The sequence below is a fragment of the Pleurodeles waltl genome, chromosome 4_1, assembly GCF_031143425.1.
Source record: "Pleurodeles waltl isolate 20211129_DDA chromosome 4_1, aPleWal1.hap1.20221129, whole genome shotgun sequence".
In the NCBI taxonomy this organism is placed as follows: Eukaryota; Metazoa; Chordata; class Amphibia; order Caudata; family Salamandridae; genus Pleurodeles; species Pleurodeles waltl.
This window is the reverse complement of record NC_090442.1, coordinates 194,661,026-194,678,077: the sequence shown is the minus strand read 5'-3', so window position 1 is coordinate 194,678,077 and position 17,052 is coordinate 194,661,026. Positions and strand designations below refer to the sequence as shown.

The 17,052-nt window shown below is 45.9% G+C and overlaps 1 protein-coding gene across 7 annotated transcripts in view; it reads right to left on the bottom strand.

Moving 5' to 3' along the window:
• The window catches only part of DCP1B (decapping mRNA 1B), a 152,075-nt gene that overhangs the window by 76,112 nt on the left and 58,911 nt on the right, over window positions 1-17,052 (bottom strand). For all 7 annotated transcript variants that reach the window (XR_011202233.1, XM_069228074.1, XM_069228075.1 and 4 more), the window contains one exon: window positions 3,582-3,717. Coding sequence is in view for 6 of the 7 variants with exons in the window: in XM_069228074.1 (XP_069084175.1) it covers window positions 3,582-3,717 (136 nt within the window). In the remaining variant the exon portion in view is untranslated. The remainder of the gene's footprint in view (window positions 1-3,581; window positions 3,718-17,052) is intronic.

The window sequence follows — 17,052 nt, the reverse complement described above, 5'->3', positions numbered from 1 at the left end:
AAACTGCAATAGCCTCCATTTCATAGATGGCAGGACAGCCTTCAATGCCGATGAATGACCCACTAATCCAACAGATTGATATGGAGCAGGGTTTCTAACCTAAACCAGAGTCCACTGATTGCCACCACCCTCAGATAGCCTTCCCACCCAGCAGTGTTGCATTTGTCACCACCATGATCTCTGGGTGGGGAAGGGAGAAGATTTGCCGCAGGCCCAAATGCAGTTAAGCAGCCACCACTGCAGATTGTGCATGGTCTCCTCTGAAATCTGAATGGCATCCTATGGGTTTCCTTAGTGCTGTGCCTACTGGAAATTGAGACTACACTGCAGAGCCCGTACATGTCATCTGTCATAGTCACCCACAAAGATGAAAGGGGCTAAAGCCTCAGAAACATCAGAACTGTTCTAAATGAGATCCAGGACCAAGTCTAAAACATCAGCATTATAGCCCAAATGTCCTGGACTTGCTGCAGTGGAAGAAACCCCTGAACTGTACTGGTCTTAATGCAAAGAAAGTGTTTGCAAAGGAGTGGGGGGTGACTTCAGCTCGTTGATAGAGAACCCTAATCATACCAGCAGGTTTGATTCATCAGAAGGAGATCCACAACTGACTGCTGCGAGTGCACTTCAACAACCAATTGTCAAGGTGGGGGGAATCCCATATCCCTACTTCCAAAGATGAGCAGCGAGAACCGCCATCACTTTTGTGAAAACCTGAGGGGCACTGGTGAGTTCAGCAAACTGAAAATGCTCCTGGCCTATACCAATACGCATCCTATAGGACCAAGGATACCATCCAGTCGCTCTGATCTAGGACAGACAGAATCTGGGCCAACTTCATTCCACTTTTTAATGTGTCTTTCTGCAGAAAGGCGTTTAGAGGATGAAGATCTAAGATAGGCCAAAACCTTCCATCCTTCTTAGGCACGAGGAAATAGTGAGTAAAACTCATCCCTATCTCAGAGTTTGGAAACCCCTTATGTGAATTAGGCTTTCACAGCTTGAACTAATTGGACAGGTGCTCCTCTGAAAGCTGCTCTGATGTGGGAGAAAGGTGCGGGCAGGGCAGAAAAAAACAGTAGGGCATTGCCATGCTGAAGAAATTGGAGGACCTATCAGCAGATGTGTTGGTTTGCCACCCTGGGAGAAGGTACTTGATCCAACCTCAGAGAGTGAGTGTGGGTCACTAATAGCAGGCTAAAGCGTCTTGGAGGTTTCTCCTTAAAACATTACAAAGCAAAATCATCTTTCTCATTAAATATGCATAAGACATAGAAGGCCACACCCAAAAGAGAGACCTGTATGTCTCTAGAGATGCTTGCATATCTCATGAGGAACGTCGAAAGCATATCCGGGCATGGCAACACAAATCACCTGTCCCAGACAATCAGTGTTGAGGCCAGTACACATCCCACCACTGGAAAGATCTTGTTGGCCATGTCCCAGAGGGCCTGCATATATCAGCCCAATAAAAAAAACAGCAATGACTATCTGGGGGAGTTATAGCTAACGAATTGGGGTTCACCCTGCTGTTTGTACTATTAGTAAACCAAGCTACCAGACTCTCTGGAGTAGGATGCTTTGGGATGCAGTCATTGTAATCAGGCACCACCTGTGACATCTGGCCAGCTGCCTATTCGTCAGTGGGCAAGAACAGAGCTTTGAGCAAGTGCACAGAATGGTGTCAGGAGCAGATTAAATAAAAATAAATAAGGGCTCCAATGTGGCTGTCCAATGCTGTAATATTTTCATATGGGCATCTGCCATACAACAAGAGAAGGCAGTTGTCGGTCCAGTACCTCAAATGCTCGCCAAATTACCACAGCAAAGGAAGCACTCTCTGCTGCTGGGTTTTCAAAAGGTGATTTCCACCCTGTATTAGGGGAAATATCAAGTCCACGGGCCTCTTTTAAATCCATATAAAACTGTCATCAACATAATTAGGAAGCATAACCCCACAATCATCATCTCTGGGCAGCATCAAGCTTGTCAGAAGTGAAACTAAAAAAAAGACAATGGAACCTCTGAGGGTGCCACCATGGTAGATGGAGTACAGAATGAGACTCCGGTTGTATCTTTACCAGTTGTGTTCTTGCAACTTCGGAGCGCACCTCAGTCGTGGTCGTGTTGAAGCTGGTTCAGGATCAGACACTGAAGCTGGCACCGGATTCTCCACCAGCGATAAAGGTACTGGAGCCAACGAGGGAGATATCGAAGTAGGTTGTGGTGCCAGGGTGTAAGTCTGCACCGGAGTCGAAGCGCAGTTGGAGACAGTGTGGGGTGCAAGTGCTAGGCTGTGGTAATACAAATGAGGTTCTACAGATTAATAAGACCAAAAGTGCTCCAGAAGGACCTGGAAAGTAACAAATATATGTTGCACAGCCTTTTTCAAGGCCTCGATCTGGTGCAGGGTCACCAATGGCTAATGGAATTCGGGGTGCAACAGGATCAATGGCAGGATCAGTTCCTCAGCATAAGACTGGAAGGGAGACTGACAGACACCTTGACGCCCTCATGCCTCACATTGAATCCCCCTTAGCTTCTTTGGGTTTCAACCTGGCTTTGACCGTGAAGACTACTTCTCAAGTGAGATTGTCCGCAACCTTGACTTAGAGCTGGACTTACATGAATCCTGTGACATCGTCCTGTGTTATGCAACATACATCTGATTCATGGTCCTGGAAAACTTGATGGTGCATTAGTGTGTACTCACTGCTTGCACCTAAACACCAGAGACTCACCTCAAGGGGGTGTGGGGGAGGGGCGATTGAGGAGGTGGGAGGTGAGTGATTGACATCTGTTTCCTGTAGTTGTGGCTTCGAAGCCTGTAGTTTTGAGAGGTGACATTGTTCCCTTGCACAATAGAGTTCTGTTTAGGAGTTGTTGCAAGGGCGACTAAAGTGGAAACAGCTTCGTACCCATGTTCAAAGACGTGGAGAAGAAAGGAACTGATGTCAGTGAGCAGGGGCGGTGCTTATATGTGGCTCTGCTCCAAGCTTCTGAAGCTGTATGGAGCCAGCCCAGTTCCACACACACCACCTAGTGGCATGCTAGAGTCTTGCTCAAAAATGATCTGTATACAGCCTGGAGAATATTCCAAAAACAAGGAATCTGTTGTTATAAATATCCGTCAGAATTTGGTTTAAATGTGTCCCCATCATGAGCCACCAGTTGGTTAAGTTAGCCAGTGCTTCGACTGGGCATGATGAAACTAACTACCTGAGGTGTGAGTCAGAAACTGGATGGCCCTTGTTAGAGGATTTTCAATGAGACCTTGTGCTGTGGCCTTGTTTATAATTAGCTCGAGTATAGCAAGATAACTGGAATAGTTGAAAAACAAGAAAAACTACTGAGACTTAGAGACTAACCCATTAAAAACAAAAACTAACAAGAAACTATTTGTGGGAAAACTGTGTGTTTATATAGCAAACGTACAGTACTACTCATTGTACTAGGAGTGCTTATAGACTGGCTGGGCCTCAGGGCTAGACTTAACTGGTGTAAAGACAGAGAATTATTATGAACTTCTAAACATGAATGTAAGTGACCAAACCTCATGTTACGTTTAAAGCAAAACTCACCTTAGTGTATTCATCTTTGGCCTTAGTAAGCATCTGCAAGATATCCACTTCCTTGCTATCCCCCGAGTTTACGTTCATTGGAGATACCATGGCTCCGGCCTCTTGTCGTGCCTTAAGCTGCTCTTCTTGAGTTAGACTAGAAGCAATGGACCAATAAAGATATCCTTAGCAAAATTAGCCTCAAACATTAAAAACATAAAACTATTCACAAAATGGTGAACAATTAAAGTTGGTGTTAAAAAAACTTCTATGCTCAAACTCAATTTATATTTATTCTATCACAATTTGTAGGTAGTCGCCAACGAACATGTGGCTACTCAGGATCAAACAAGTACAAAAATACCAAGTCAAGCCCATTTCAAAGTAAACATGGAAAACTTTTTTGGGCTCAAATCCATATACTTTTCATGACAACCTTATAAATTCACACACTCGCAATTTGAAGTTGTTTTAGCCTTGCTATATATAATGTGTTACCTGCAGGGATGGAACAAAGAGATGCAATTTCATGACCATGGCATCCAGTAATTACCTCAACAGAAGTTCGGTATTCAATCTTATTAAGACTGAAGGGAAATAGATTGGCAAGAGAGGAACGAAATGCAAATGCTCTACTGCACTTGTATTCTTCTAGCAGAGAATCAGAGTTTCAAACTAAAGAACTCCATTAACTTCTGTTTTCAGCAGCTCAAAGTCCTTTTCTATACACTCAACATGTTGGGGTATCTGACTCATCTGTAACTGCAGCCATAACTGGTTGGAACTCATCATCTGCTCACTTTGCTCCACTCTATTCGCTCCATTGTGATTCTTATTTGTAAGTGGAACACTCACAGTGGTTACACAGAAAATGCCTTGAACCTTGGGAGTGATACGTGTCTTTCATAGGTCTCTGTATGCTGTGAAAATTGATCATCTAATTGGCTGCATATGTTCTCTTTTTTGTATTGCTCTTGGAATGTTTACCAAGTTTGCTCTTCCATTTTACGCACAAATCTTTAAAATGACCTGTAGATTGCTCTTTGATACAGTCTCCGTAAAATGTCCTAAATTCAGTTCAATGTTTTCACTAAATCCTAAAGTACTGAAAGATCACCTTTTTCCTTTCATGATGGGCAGGGAGTCCTGTTGTGGAGATTTCAGTTCCATCCTAAATTGATATTTTTTGTGGGAAAAATAGATCCTTGTTCACAATTTTTGGACACCATTTAAAGGTGGCATTATTTTTAGGAAGCTTCCCAGCTTAGGGCAAATATTAGCAACCACTAGGGACTGTGGGGGCAGTGCCGAGCCTCTAAACTCTTGATTTAGGAAATATTGCAACTCTACACTGTTGGGAGTCAGCTATCACTGATGTAACCGGTACAGTGACACCAGACTGATATTGAGCCACTCTCTTTGAGATGCACTACCACTTCCCCATCTTTCTACTAAGTGCAGAGTGGTGGGACCAAGGTGCAGACCTGATGGTGCTTCAGCTCTGCAGCACATGCCAGGTTGTCTCACAAAGAAACTAGGAAGGAGAACAGAACTCTACTGTTTATCTTTACTTGAGACACTTTAAAGTTAAATCAAGGTGCTTGCCTGATGCATCGTAAAGTCATTGTTCTCTTCTGAAGCAGAGCTTCTTCAACACTGCTCTACACCAACAGGCCAACCGGCAATAGAACTGTTTTTGATCCAGTAGAAACAGGTCCACACAGTAGCATATCTAGCACGCCCCCGTTATCTTTTTAAATGCTTCAAAATCCACGTGTCTGCTATGAAAGTGTGGCAATAACTCAAATCTTTTTACAACAGTAAATTAAGAATACTCAATATTTTCGAGATTTGAATAAATAGATGGCACAAGTTCTTAATGAAAGAACCAAGCAAAACAAAACAAAAAGCAAGGGATGACAGAAAGCCGTGTAGGGTCCCATTCATTCGGTCTGTTTTCCGACAAGCGTAAATAAACCTATTCTTCACATTACTGCCCTCATCAACAGGCAGGATGAGTGATAGCCTAAGAGAACTATTTTTGGACCCCGCAACCGGGTCCTAAAAAACAGACTAGGTTTTACTGTGAGCAAATATCTACCTGGTAAAAACAAAGCACAAAGATGAGCAGATGGGACACCTGTCACTCCAACAAAACCCGGGGAGCAGACAATGGTTTTGACAGGCAGCCCACAACCTCTCTTGATGAGAACATCCCTCCCAGCCTCAGCTACACCCTCACACCAACATCACTCTCCCTCAGATGACATATACCACATGGTCATTGCAGGTGGTGAATGTTAGTAGATCTGTTCTCAGAATCGAGGGAAACCAGTAGTAACAAGCATTGGCAAAGCCAATAGGACTCGCCTATGTGAGATCTATTGGCTGTGTCAATGTCATTTTAGCAATAACTTACAGAAGCACTGGCTTCAGTGCAGCATGGCTGAAAGTTAAAAAATATATAAAACCGCTATGACATGGGCAACGCTGGCACGTTACTGAGCTTTGTTTCTTTACTTTCAGTCATGTTGCGACGTGGCTAAGAAACATTTGCAAAGCCAATAGATTTCACATAGGAGAGACCTATTGGCTTTGCCAGTGCTTGTTTCTCTATGCAGCGGATTCTCCTGTTGTCAGCAGATGTTACTTGGTGTTAGTCTCTGTTGAGTGGGTGACTGTCCATTCTGTGTCACCTGCTGCGTGTAGGCTTTGTACTCCAAGGCTCGCCATTTGGGTGCCTTTTGCGTTCTGGATCGCAAGGTCCAGTCCCCTATTTTTGTTAGGAGGCCAGGTCCTGCCCCCTAAGTGTTACCTGCTGCCTAAAATGCCATCTGGTTGACCTAGAGATGTGTCATTCCCGGCATCACTACCTAGTGTAATTATGAGATCCCGCACAATTTTCCAGCGCCTCCGTTGCTTTATTCGTCTCTATTAGGAACGGCTAAAGGGTAGGTTGAAGGACCGCACAAAAAGCTGGACATCTCCCTTGAGTACATTGTTTGCGGAATCCACCATTTCTATCTGAAACACGGTTCAATAATTAGTCAAGGTGCTTTGTGAGAGCATAGCATTCGGGTGGGCGCACTGCCCCAGCTTTTCGAGCACTATGGAGAATGCCTTGCCTTTGCTACCAAGACACGTTCAGCAGGCGCCCAGTTCAGAATGGAGCATGCTGTGTGTTTTGTCCAAAGCGCTTGGTCTCCCTTGGCTCTCCAGTGACACTCTTACTCCACGGGGAGAGCAATCTGCAGTCCGCCTGTAAACGCTCTCACTTTGAAGTCCGCCCAAAGTAGAATAAACTCCAGGCTCCCTTGAAGACAAATTCTTTGAAAGCACAGTAAATGTTAAGAGATAAGAACAAGATTTACAGGCCGGTTTGGAGATAGAGCGCTCTCGAAGGATACTCGTAAATAAGGTTTTGGCATGGGAGGGGTGAAGTGAACCTGGAGAGTCCTAGCCTGCAAATTAGAAACCAGAAAGCGAGAGTTACACACCGCAAAGCCAACGACAAGCAACGGGCAGAATGAATTCCCGGGCCAGCTTATGAAACTCACCAAGGTGTCTTTTGCAATACGGTGAGCTGTGCTGTCTGGTAGGTTGGGGCCTAAAAAAGTACTGGTAATTAGGTGTTCTCATGGTTAAACCCAATTCTGGGGAGTAAAAATGATAAAGGCATGCTTTAAGGGTAGAGCGACCAGCCAGAATCAGGGTTCCTGGCCTCGTCCCCCACGCTAAATTTAGCCAACTTGTAATAATGTAGCTGGCCACGTCGCACGTAGGGCGACAATAGGGGGGACAGCTCCCTAGCGTCGCTCCCCTGTTAGGGAGGCATATGGCCAGGAGGGGCCTCCGTACTAGGGAGGGTGGGCCACCTCTCCTTTATGGCCCCCAAGGTGTGAGAAGGGAGGAGTAAGGCCAGGAGGTCCTTTTAAGGGGTGACCTCACTGGGCAGGGCCTCTTTGGAAGTAAGGCGAGCAACCTCCCACCCACCCCTACGACAGGGCGAACAAAAGCCTTCATGCACTCATAGATGAAGAAATGGTCACATATATGAGACATAAGTTTACAACACGATTTTTCTTTACAGGAAACTCAAGCATCGTCGCAAAGCGGAGTTACAGGGCGATCCTAAATCTTCAAATTGATTAAAAGGCCTCCAGATGGTGATTCCTGGGATGACGCGACGGCGCTCCTTCATCCCGCAAGGGACAGTTGGAATCCTGAGCAACTGTGGAGACTGGCCGGGTTCTCGCTCTGACTTGTCAGGAGCATGACAAAATTGATAAAGTGGTAAACCACAATAAAGGAACAAGCTGTAAGATGCTAAGCACGTTGATGCAGAGAACACCAGACATAACAGCTCTAGCTTTCTCAGGATGGGTGTCGGCCAATGTTTAATAAACTCATCTCCGACACCGGGATCGCCGGTAAGCTAACCCAACCTGTGTAAATAATAAACTTGCGACATATTATACCCACAAACGTTGTCCTAGCATTTATTATATTGCATGCATGATATTGTGGTAAACGCCAATTGCACACACCCTAAGGGACTAGGGGTAGCAGCGTTAAGGCGTTTGCAGCCTTTTAGTGCCCAGCAAAGCACCAAAGATGTACCTTGTCTCAGTTCACCTGAAGTTCATTTGTTACACCCTCGGTCGCCAACTCACTTCTGCTGGGAAGCTGTTCAACAAGAAATTTCACTTTCTACAGCAAAGAAATTCATGTTTATTTAACCTCTTGGGTGCCTTGGACGAGATGATCTCGTCCAAGGCTACAGTTCCCCTGTGCCTTGGACGAGATCATCTCGTCCATGGCACAGGGGAACTTGGGGGCGCGCTAGCGCGCCCCCCGTGCACCCCCCCTCCCCCCCCAAGGCGGGGATGGAAGGGGAAGAAATTTATTTTAGGCCATTTCTGCCCCCCCTAGGGGCAGATCGGCCTATTATCAGGCCGAACTGCCCCCAGAGGGGGGCAGAACCCTCAGGGCACCAGGGCAATTTTTTTTTTTTTTTCGAGATGGGGAGCGACCCATCAGGCAAGGGTCGCTCCCCTGGGGGGCAACTTGTATTTAGGCCATTTCTGCCCCCCTTGGGGGCAGATTGGCCGATTTTAGTTCAATCTGCCCCCAAGGGGGCAGAAACCACTAGGCACCCGGGATTTGTTTTTTGTCGCCAATGTCACGCAGGGGGAGCGACCCCGTAGGCAAGGGTCGCTCCCGGGGGGGGGGGGGGGGGGGGGGGGTTGGGGGTTCAAATTTATTTTAGGCCATTTCTGCCCCCCCTGGGGGCAGATCGGCCTATTATCAGGGCGAACTGCCCCCAGAGGGGGGCAGAACCCTCAGGGCACAAGGGCAATTTTTTTTTGTGTGTTTTTTTTTTGTTTGTTTGTTTTTTTTCGAGATGGGGAGCGACCCATCAGGAAAGGGTCGCTCCCCTGGGGGGCAAATTGTATTTAGGCCATTTCTGCCCCCCCTGGGGGCAGATTAGCCGATTTTAGGTCAATCTGCCCCCAAGGGGGCAGAAACCACTAGGCACCCGGGATTTGTTTTTTGTCGCCAATGTCACGCAGGGGGAGCGACCCCGTAGGCAAGGGTCGCTCCCGGGGGGGGGCGGTGGGGGTTGGGGGGTCAAATTTATTTTAGGCCATTTCTGCCCTCCCTAGGGGCAGATCGGCCTATTATCAGGCCGAACTGCCCCCAGAGGGGGGCAGAACCCTCAGGGCACCAGGGCAATTTTTTTTTTGTGTTTTTTTTTTTGTTTGTTTGTTTTTTTCGAGATGGGGAGCGACCCATCAGGCAAGGGTCGCTCCCCTGGGGGGCAACTTGTATTTAGGCCATTTCTGCCCCCCTTGGGGGCAGATTGGCCGATTTTAGGTCAATCTGCCCCCAAGGGGGCAGAAACCACTAGGCACCTGGGATTTGTTTTTTGGCGCCAATGTCACGCAGGGGGAGCGACCCTGTAGGCAAGGGGTTGGGGGGGTTGGGGGGAAGAAATTTATTTTAGGCCATTTCTGCCCCCCCCCCCCCCCCCCCCCCCGGGGCCGGCTGAGCTACAGGCCAAACTCCACAGGTAGGCACCTTGCAAAAAACACCTCTGTTTTCTGTGAAAAAATATGTTGTGTCCATGTTGTGTTTTGGGCCATTTCCTTTCGTGGGCGCTAGGCCTACCCACAGAAGTGAGGCACCATTTTTATCGAGAGACTTAGGGGAACGCTGGGTGGAAGGAAATTTGTGGCTCCTCTCAGATTCCAGAACTTTCTGTCACCGAAATGAGAGGAAAAAGTGTTTTTTGGGCCACATTTTGATGTTTGCAAAGGATTCTGGGTAACATAACCTGGTCAGAGCCCCGCAAGTCACCCCATCTTGGATTCCCCTGGGTTTCTAGTTTTCAAAAATGCGCTGGTTTGCTAGGTTTCCCCAGGTGCGGGCTGAGCTACAGGCCAAAATCCACAGGTAGGCACTGCTTTTTATAAAAAAATGTGATGTGTCCACGTTGTGTTTTGGGCCCTTTCCTTTCGTGGGCGCTAGTCCTACCCACGCAAGTGAGGTATCATTTTTATCGGGAGACTTGGGGGAACGCTGGGTGGAAGGAAATTTGTGGCTCCTCTCAGATTCCAGAACTTTCTGCCACAGAAATGTGAGGAACATGTGTTTTTTTAGCCAAATTTTGAGGTTTGCAAAGGATTCTGGGTAACAGAACCTGGTCCGAGCCACACAAGTCACCCCTCCTTGGATTCCCCTAGGTCTCTAGTTTTCAGAAATGCACAGGTTTGGTAGGTTTCCCTAGGTGGCGGCTGAGCTAGAGGCCAAAATCTACAGGTAGTCACTTTGCTAAAAACAGCTCTGTTTTCTGTGATATGTCCACGTTGTGTTTTGGGGCATATCCTGTCGCGGGCGCTAGGCCTACCCACACAAGTGAGGTATCATTTTTATCGGGAGACGTGGGGGAACGCTGGGTGGAAGGAAATTTGTGGCTCCTCTCAGATTCCAGAACTTTCTGCAAAAGAAATGTGAGGAACATGTGTTTTTTTTAGCCAAATTTTGAGGTTTGCAAAGGATTCTGGGTAACAGAACCTGGTCCGAGCCACACAAGTCACCCCTCCTTGGATTCCCCTAGGTCTCTAGTTTTCAGAAATGCACAGGTTTGGTAGGTTTCCCTAGGTTGCGGCTGAGCTAGAGGCCAAAATCTACAGGTAGTCACTTTGCTAAAAACAGCTCTGTTTTCTGTGATGTGTCCACGTTGTGTTTTGGGGCATATCCTGTCGCGGGCGCTAGGCCTACCCACACAAGTGAGGTACCATTTTTATCGGGAGACTTGGGGGAACATAGATTAGCAAAACAAGTACTATTGCCCCTTGTCTTTCTCTAAATTTTTTCCTTCCAAATATAGGAGTGTGTGTAAAAAAGACATCTATTTGAGAAATTCCCTGTAATTCACGTGCTACTATGGTCACCCCGGAATTCAGAGATGTGCAAATAACCACTGCTCCTCAACACCTTATCTTGTGCCCTTTTTGGAAATGCAAAGGTTTTCTTGATAGCAATTTTTTACTCCTTATATTTCAGCAAATGAATTGCTGTATACCCGGTATAGAATGAAAACGCACTGCAGGGTGCAGCTCATTTATTGGCTCTGGGTTCCTCGGGTTCTTGATGAACCTACAAACCCTATATATCCCCGCAACCAGAGGAGTCCAGCAGACGTAACGGTATATTGCTTTCGATAATCTGACATTGCAGGGAAAAGTTACAGAGTAAAACGTAGAGAAAAATTGATGGTTTTTTCACCTCAATTTCAATATTTTTCTTTTTCAGCTGTTATTTTCTGTAGGAAACCCTTGTAGGATCTACACAAATGACCCCTTGCTGAATTCAGAATTTTGTCTACTTTTCAGAAATGTTTAGGTTTCTGGGATCCAGCATTGGTTTCATGACCATTCCTGTCACTGACTGGAAGGAGGCTGAAAGCACAAAAAATTGCACAAATGGGGTATTCCCCAGTAAAATGCCAAAATTGTGTTGAAAAATTGGGTTTTCTGATTCAAGTCTGCCTGTTCCTGAAAGCTGGGAAGCTGCTGAGTTTAGCACCGCAAACCCTTTGTTGATGCCATTTTCAGGGGAAAAACCACAAGCCTTCTTCTGCAGCCACTTTTTCCAATTTTTTTGAAAAAAAACGAAATTTTCACTGTATTTTGGCCAATTTCTTGGCCTCCTTCAGGGGAACCCACAAAGTCTGGGTACCTCTAGAATCCCTAGGATGTTGGAAAAAAAGGACGCAAATTTGGCTTGGTTAGCTTATGTGGACAAAAAGTTATGAGGGCCTAAGCGCGAACTGCCCCAAATAGGCAAAAAAAGGCCTGGCACAGGAGGGGGAAAAGGCCTGGCAGCGAAGGGGTTAAAGCACTATCTATTCACACCCTTTATTCTCATAATCATGACTGTGTTCTGCTGTCTCTTTTCCACTGCAAAAAATAACATCTGTGATATTACATCCATCATACTTTCCTCTCGCATACAGTGCAACAGCATCAAGTAAATGTTTTTACAGCAGATCATGGACCATTTCAAAGTGGAAATATAATCCAATGACTCTCCCTCTCTTACTCTATTCAAGAACCCCGCCAACCATACCTACTCCCCCTCTGCAAGACATTTTTCATATTTTATGATACCAGAGCGGGCATTCATTTTTGTGAAGGAAAGAGAAAATAATTCAAACAGCCATGTTCACTGCCCTGGTATTTGGCCTCTTTCATACTGACGTAAGATAATAGACGTCATCTGTGGGAGTTTGAGAGGAAGAGGACCATCTATATGACGTAGAATGGGCACCTGACAATCACTTGAAGAGCAATGCAGTGGGTGAAACCTAGTTTCCTGTGCATATTGTGATGCAAAAAAGATAAACATTTAATACAAAAACAGTGACATTTACTTAGGATTGGGCATCTCCGGGGAACAGCTGAAATACATCCAGGATGGCTTTTCTTCCTTCAGTTCCTGATTTACATCTCAGTTTCCCAGGACCGACTTACAGTGATATGGTCGGATAGGTACATGGGTCGTCAATTTTCCAGTGTAAATAATTATAAGGCAGATAATTGTGCATTAGTGACAAGAATCCTTGAAGTGCCACAGAAAAAAGTGATTGAGAAAAAGTTTCATTCTAGCTAGTGAAGGACGTAGTAAAATAGAAATTAACACAAAAGTAAGAATGATGATTTGGGAAGACACACTACAGAGTTAGACTTGGTGAAGAGTGAGGGTAGTCTAGCCCGAGACCTCTTAATTTGATGAGCCCTGGCATCTTCAGAATTTGGCTGGGTAAGAAAAATTGCCATAACCAAAAAGACTTCTTCAAGCTCCGCACACACTTGTGCAAGACAAAGTAAATGTCCAGCACAGGTTCAAAAGGGCAACAGTGAATACTATCAAGAAGAAATTCTATAAACGTTGGTAAACCAATTACAGTGTGGAAGCTGGCATAGAGAATAAGGAGGTCCTAGTTCAGAACGGAGGCAACAAGGTGGAGGCACCCAAAATGGAGCAGAAAGGGACAGAAGGATATTCTGAAGAAATGGAAAAGGACACACCTGAAAGGCAACAGAGAGCCATAATTACCATTTGATGTTAGTAAAAAAGAAAGAATAGAAATGATTTGGAGGGCTCCAGCCAAGAGGGACCTGTGCTTGCTATACAATGGGCAGCCCCTTACAGGAGTCAAACAGATAATACAACGATTAACCAACCCAAACCCAGTGGTTAATAATAAGACATACCATTTCCCTTTAAGTCTATCAAGTGATTACAAGAGTCACATCTATAGAATAGTAATATGGCGCTACAGGATCTCAGGGCCAAAGATGTTGTGTTAAAAAGAGCAGTGTTACGAAACCCCAAGGGTTAAAAACAGTGAAAAAGTGCCATCTTTAATCCTTAGATTCAATTGCTGAGATTCAAACCAGGAGTAAAGCACTACTGATAATCCTAAAGAAACTGGCTGTCTGTATTAGAACAGTGACAGGATGAAAAATCCCACTTGAAGGACAGAGACTCAACACCAGACCCAGGATCCCATCCACTCTGTCCGGCTTGTTGCAGTTCCATTTTGTGGTGCTGTTGTATGTGAGACCCTGCACTAGCCTTCCTTTGGACAGCAGGAAGACGGTTGGAATCAGCTGCGGGTGGGGAAGAGAGAGGGGCTTGCTGCACAACCAAAGGAATTTGACCAGTCACCACTGCAAAACTCAAACCTTTGCCTACAAGATCTGGAGTGCATTGGCTCGATTGCCTTGAGGCTCTGCCCAGTGGAACTTCAAATTCCACTGCAGAGCACGTATGCATCACCTGGTATACCTGATGAGGATGATGCACTAAGATAAGAGGCCCAGAGCCCTCAAGCACATTGGTAAAACCAATCAAAAGCCATATCAAGCAGGGAGGCCTATACACTTACAGAGACTCGTGTAGAATACATCAATGCATGTCAATTAAGGACAACACTGATACTGACTGCCCTCCCCAGGCACTCTGTAGTATCTGGACCTGCACGGATAACATCAGAGAGCATCCTGTCCATCATGGGACATCTGGGCCAAAGACCCTGTGAGGACTTTCGGGACGGCTAGCAAAACCTTACTGGCTGTGTCTCAAAGGGCATGTGTGACACGTCCCAAAAAACAAACCGTATTTACAGAGATCAGTGCTACACCGATGGACAAAAACATGCGATTGCCAAAAGCATCAATCCTCTTGGATTCCTTATCCAGAGGAATGATTGGAAATAAGTTAGGGTTCACTTTACTAGTGGAGGCCTGTACAATATTACTCTCTGGGGTGGGGTGAGTACTGCCAGTCTATAACATCTGGCCACCTGCCTATTCACAGACACAAGACTTCAAACAGGTGACCATCAAAGTATCAGTGAGGGCTTTGTTAAAAAGAAGCAAGAATTCAGATGCTGCTGGCCCAAACTGCAAAATCTCTATTAAAGCATTTTTTTAGTCTCAGCTACGGATAGCTGTAATTCTAGCGCCTCAATTGCCCTCCACAACACCACTACAAATGCAACACTTGTCCGCTGAAGACCCAACTGGTGAGCCCCTTCACCATCTTGGGGGGCCCCCTGTTCTGGCATATCATCAGAGTCGGAAGTAAAAAGATAATGGGGCCTCTGAAGTTAGGTGTGATGCGGCAAAGGCACTGGTCTAGTCAGGTTGCATGAGGATCGGTTGCCCTTTTGTTGTTTCATAGTTGACATCAGACGGGCTCGAACTGAAATCAGTTTGAGGTCCCCACATTGGCATGAGATCATCCTCCAGTGCCATCAGCACCAGCATCTCAGTAGCATCTGGATATGGTTCGTAAGGCCGGAGTGGGTGTTTGTACTTGAGCTAATGTTGACACGATAACAGGACACAAGGGGGCACACTGTGTCCGGAATGGACCTGCCGAGGGTCACCCAACTGGAGGCTCCTGTGGTTCCATGTGAGCTGTAGGGAGTTGGAAACACATCGAAAATAAAATTTGCAGCAAGCCTCTGTTACTGGGATGACATGCAGGCATATTAGGTACACGGGTATCAGATGAGGAATCTATTCCTTTAGCTGGAGACCTTGAAAGGGTGCGACTGACATCATGACGTCTGTGCTCCTTCTGTGGCGAGATGGGATTGAGTCCTGCTTTGCTTTCTTATACTTGCTCTTGGAATATGACTAACTGCCGGACTTCCAGACCAAAACTGACTGGCTGCGGGAACAACTCCAGGACCGGGAAAAAGTCAAAGCCTGCAATTTAAAGCGCAAGCGGGACCAACACAATGGTGGCCACTTCTTCTTGGGTTCAGTGACATACAGTTTTGCCTTGCAGTCTCGGAATGTCTTTGGGTGCATTAAGACACACTTATTGCAAGACTTATGGTTGTGTCCAGAGTCCAGGCAGCGAAGACATACCTTGAGAGGTTCCTGGACCAACATTTGCTTCTAGAAGTCGAAGCATGACTTGAAACGTGTCGTTTTGAGTGGGTACTCTGTTCCCTAGCACACTGCAAAGAAATTGGGAAACCAAAACAAGTTGGGAGCAAAGCTCTTGTTCCACATTGGAAAGTGCACAAAGAAAGGAACTCACATCAGCGCGCATGGGTACTGCTTTTATGTGGTCCTGCTTGGTCACTTCTGGGACAGAGTGGAGTCACCTAGCAGTGAATAGAGGCACTGCTTCTGAGTATTTTAAGGTGAGAAATCAGCGGCTAGAAGTATCCATGAGGAAAAACATTTATTACCCAACTACCTAAAACAAAAGAAAAAACAAACTTAATGGTAAAAAAGATGCTTTGACCACAGGCATCAGGCAGGAATGTCCCCTTTCTGCATTGCTGATGGAGCCACCTATCTGCAACATACAAAATAGCATCTTAATCTGAGGATTGCATAGAAAATGGCTGTAACCCAATCCCACGGCCGTGCATGGCTGACAATGTGATGTTACAATATAAAGGTTGAATTTTAAGTAAGGTAGACTTACTGACTTTGTCAAAGGACTAGAACACCAAAATATAAAAACTGGGACTGTCGGCTTTAAGAGGTTAGTAAATAAGCATATACAAAGCAGAACTATCATCTTTGCCAAAAGTCACCAATAATATAGTATATTTTATAAAGTCATACATTGCAATGTTTTAAGAGTGATTGTCATTTTTTAAATAAAGCCTTATTTAAAAAATAATAATAAATTCAACATGCTCGAGTCTTTCAGGGCAGAAATGTCAGCCAGAGGGGAAAAAAAAATAAGTACGCCTTAGGTCATAGATTCAGTTACATATGAGACTTACTATGTGTGCTTTTTTTTTATTTATTTTTTAATGTTGATGGGGGATTCTGCACTCGCAGCAACCACCCATACCACGCAACATTAAAACAATGCTGCTTAGTGCTCCTACGAAAACCAGGATTTTAAAAATGTTTAGTAATGTTTTTGGATACTTGGGGCACCTTGTTTTAATGTTAAAAGGGTCCCCCAAAGGGTGGGAGCCGATGATGGTTTTATTTTGGGTGCCCCGGACTCTACCCAGGACACCCATAATTTGCCAATAGTTGTGGACAGCAGGGAGAGCCCCAAGGTCCCAGCCAGCACCCATCTTGGGGACCCGGCAGGAGGTGGCTACTACTTTACTCTTGGTGCCCATTGCCTATCTCGAGGCACCCACAAACACCCATGTTGTTGGAAGCTGCGGGGGGAGCCCCAAAGCCCCTTCCAGATTCCCAGTCAGCACCCAAAGTAGTATTGGCAGGAGCCGGCTCTGTCTCATTACTCCTGCCCAGGAGGGAGCTGCTCTTTTCTGTTGCCCGCCACCCTGCCAACCACCTCACCCCAGTCAGGAGTAAAGTTGTGTTTCTGTGTATGCTGCCCAGCAGAGCAGGGGGCATAGGGTTCCCAGGACACTGCTTGGATCTGGCCCCAGGACATGCCTGCCCTCACACCCCGCCCCGGG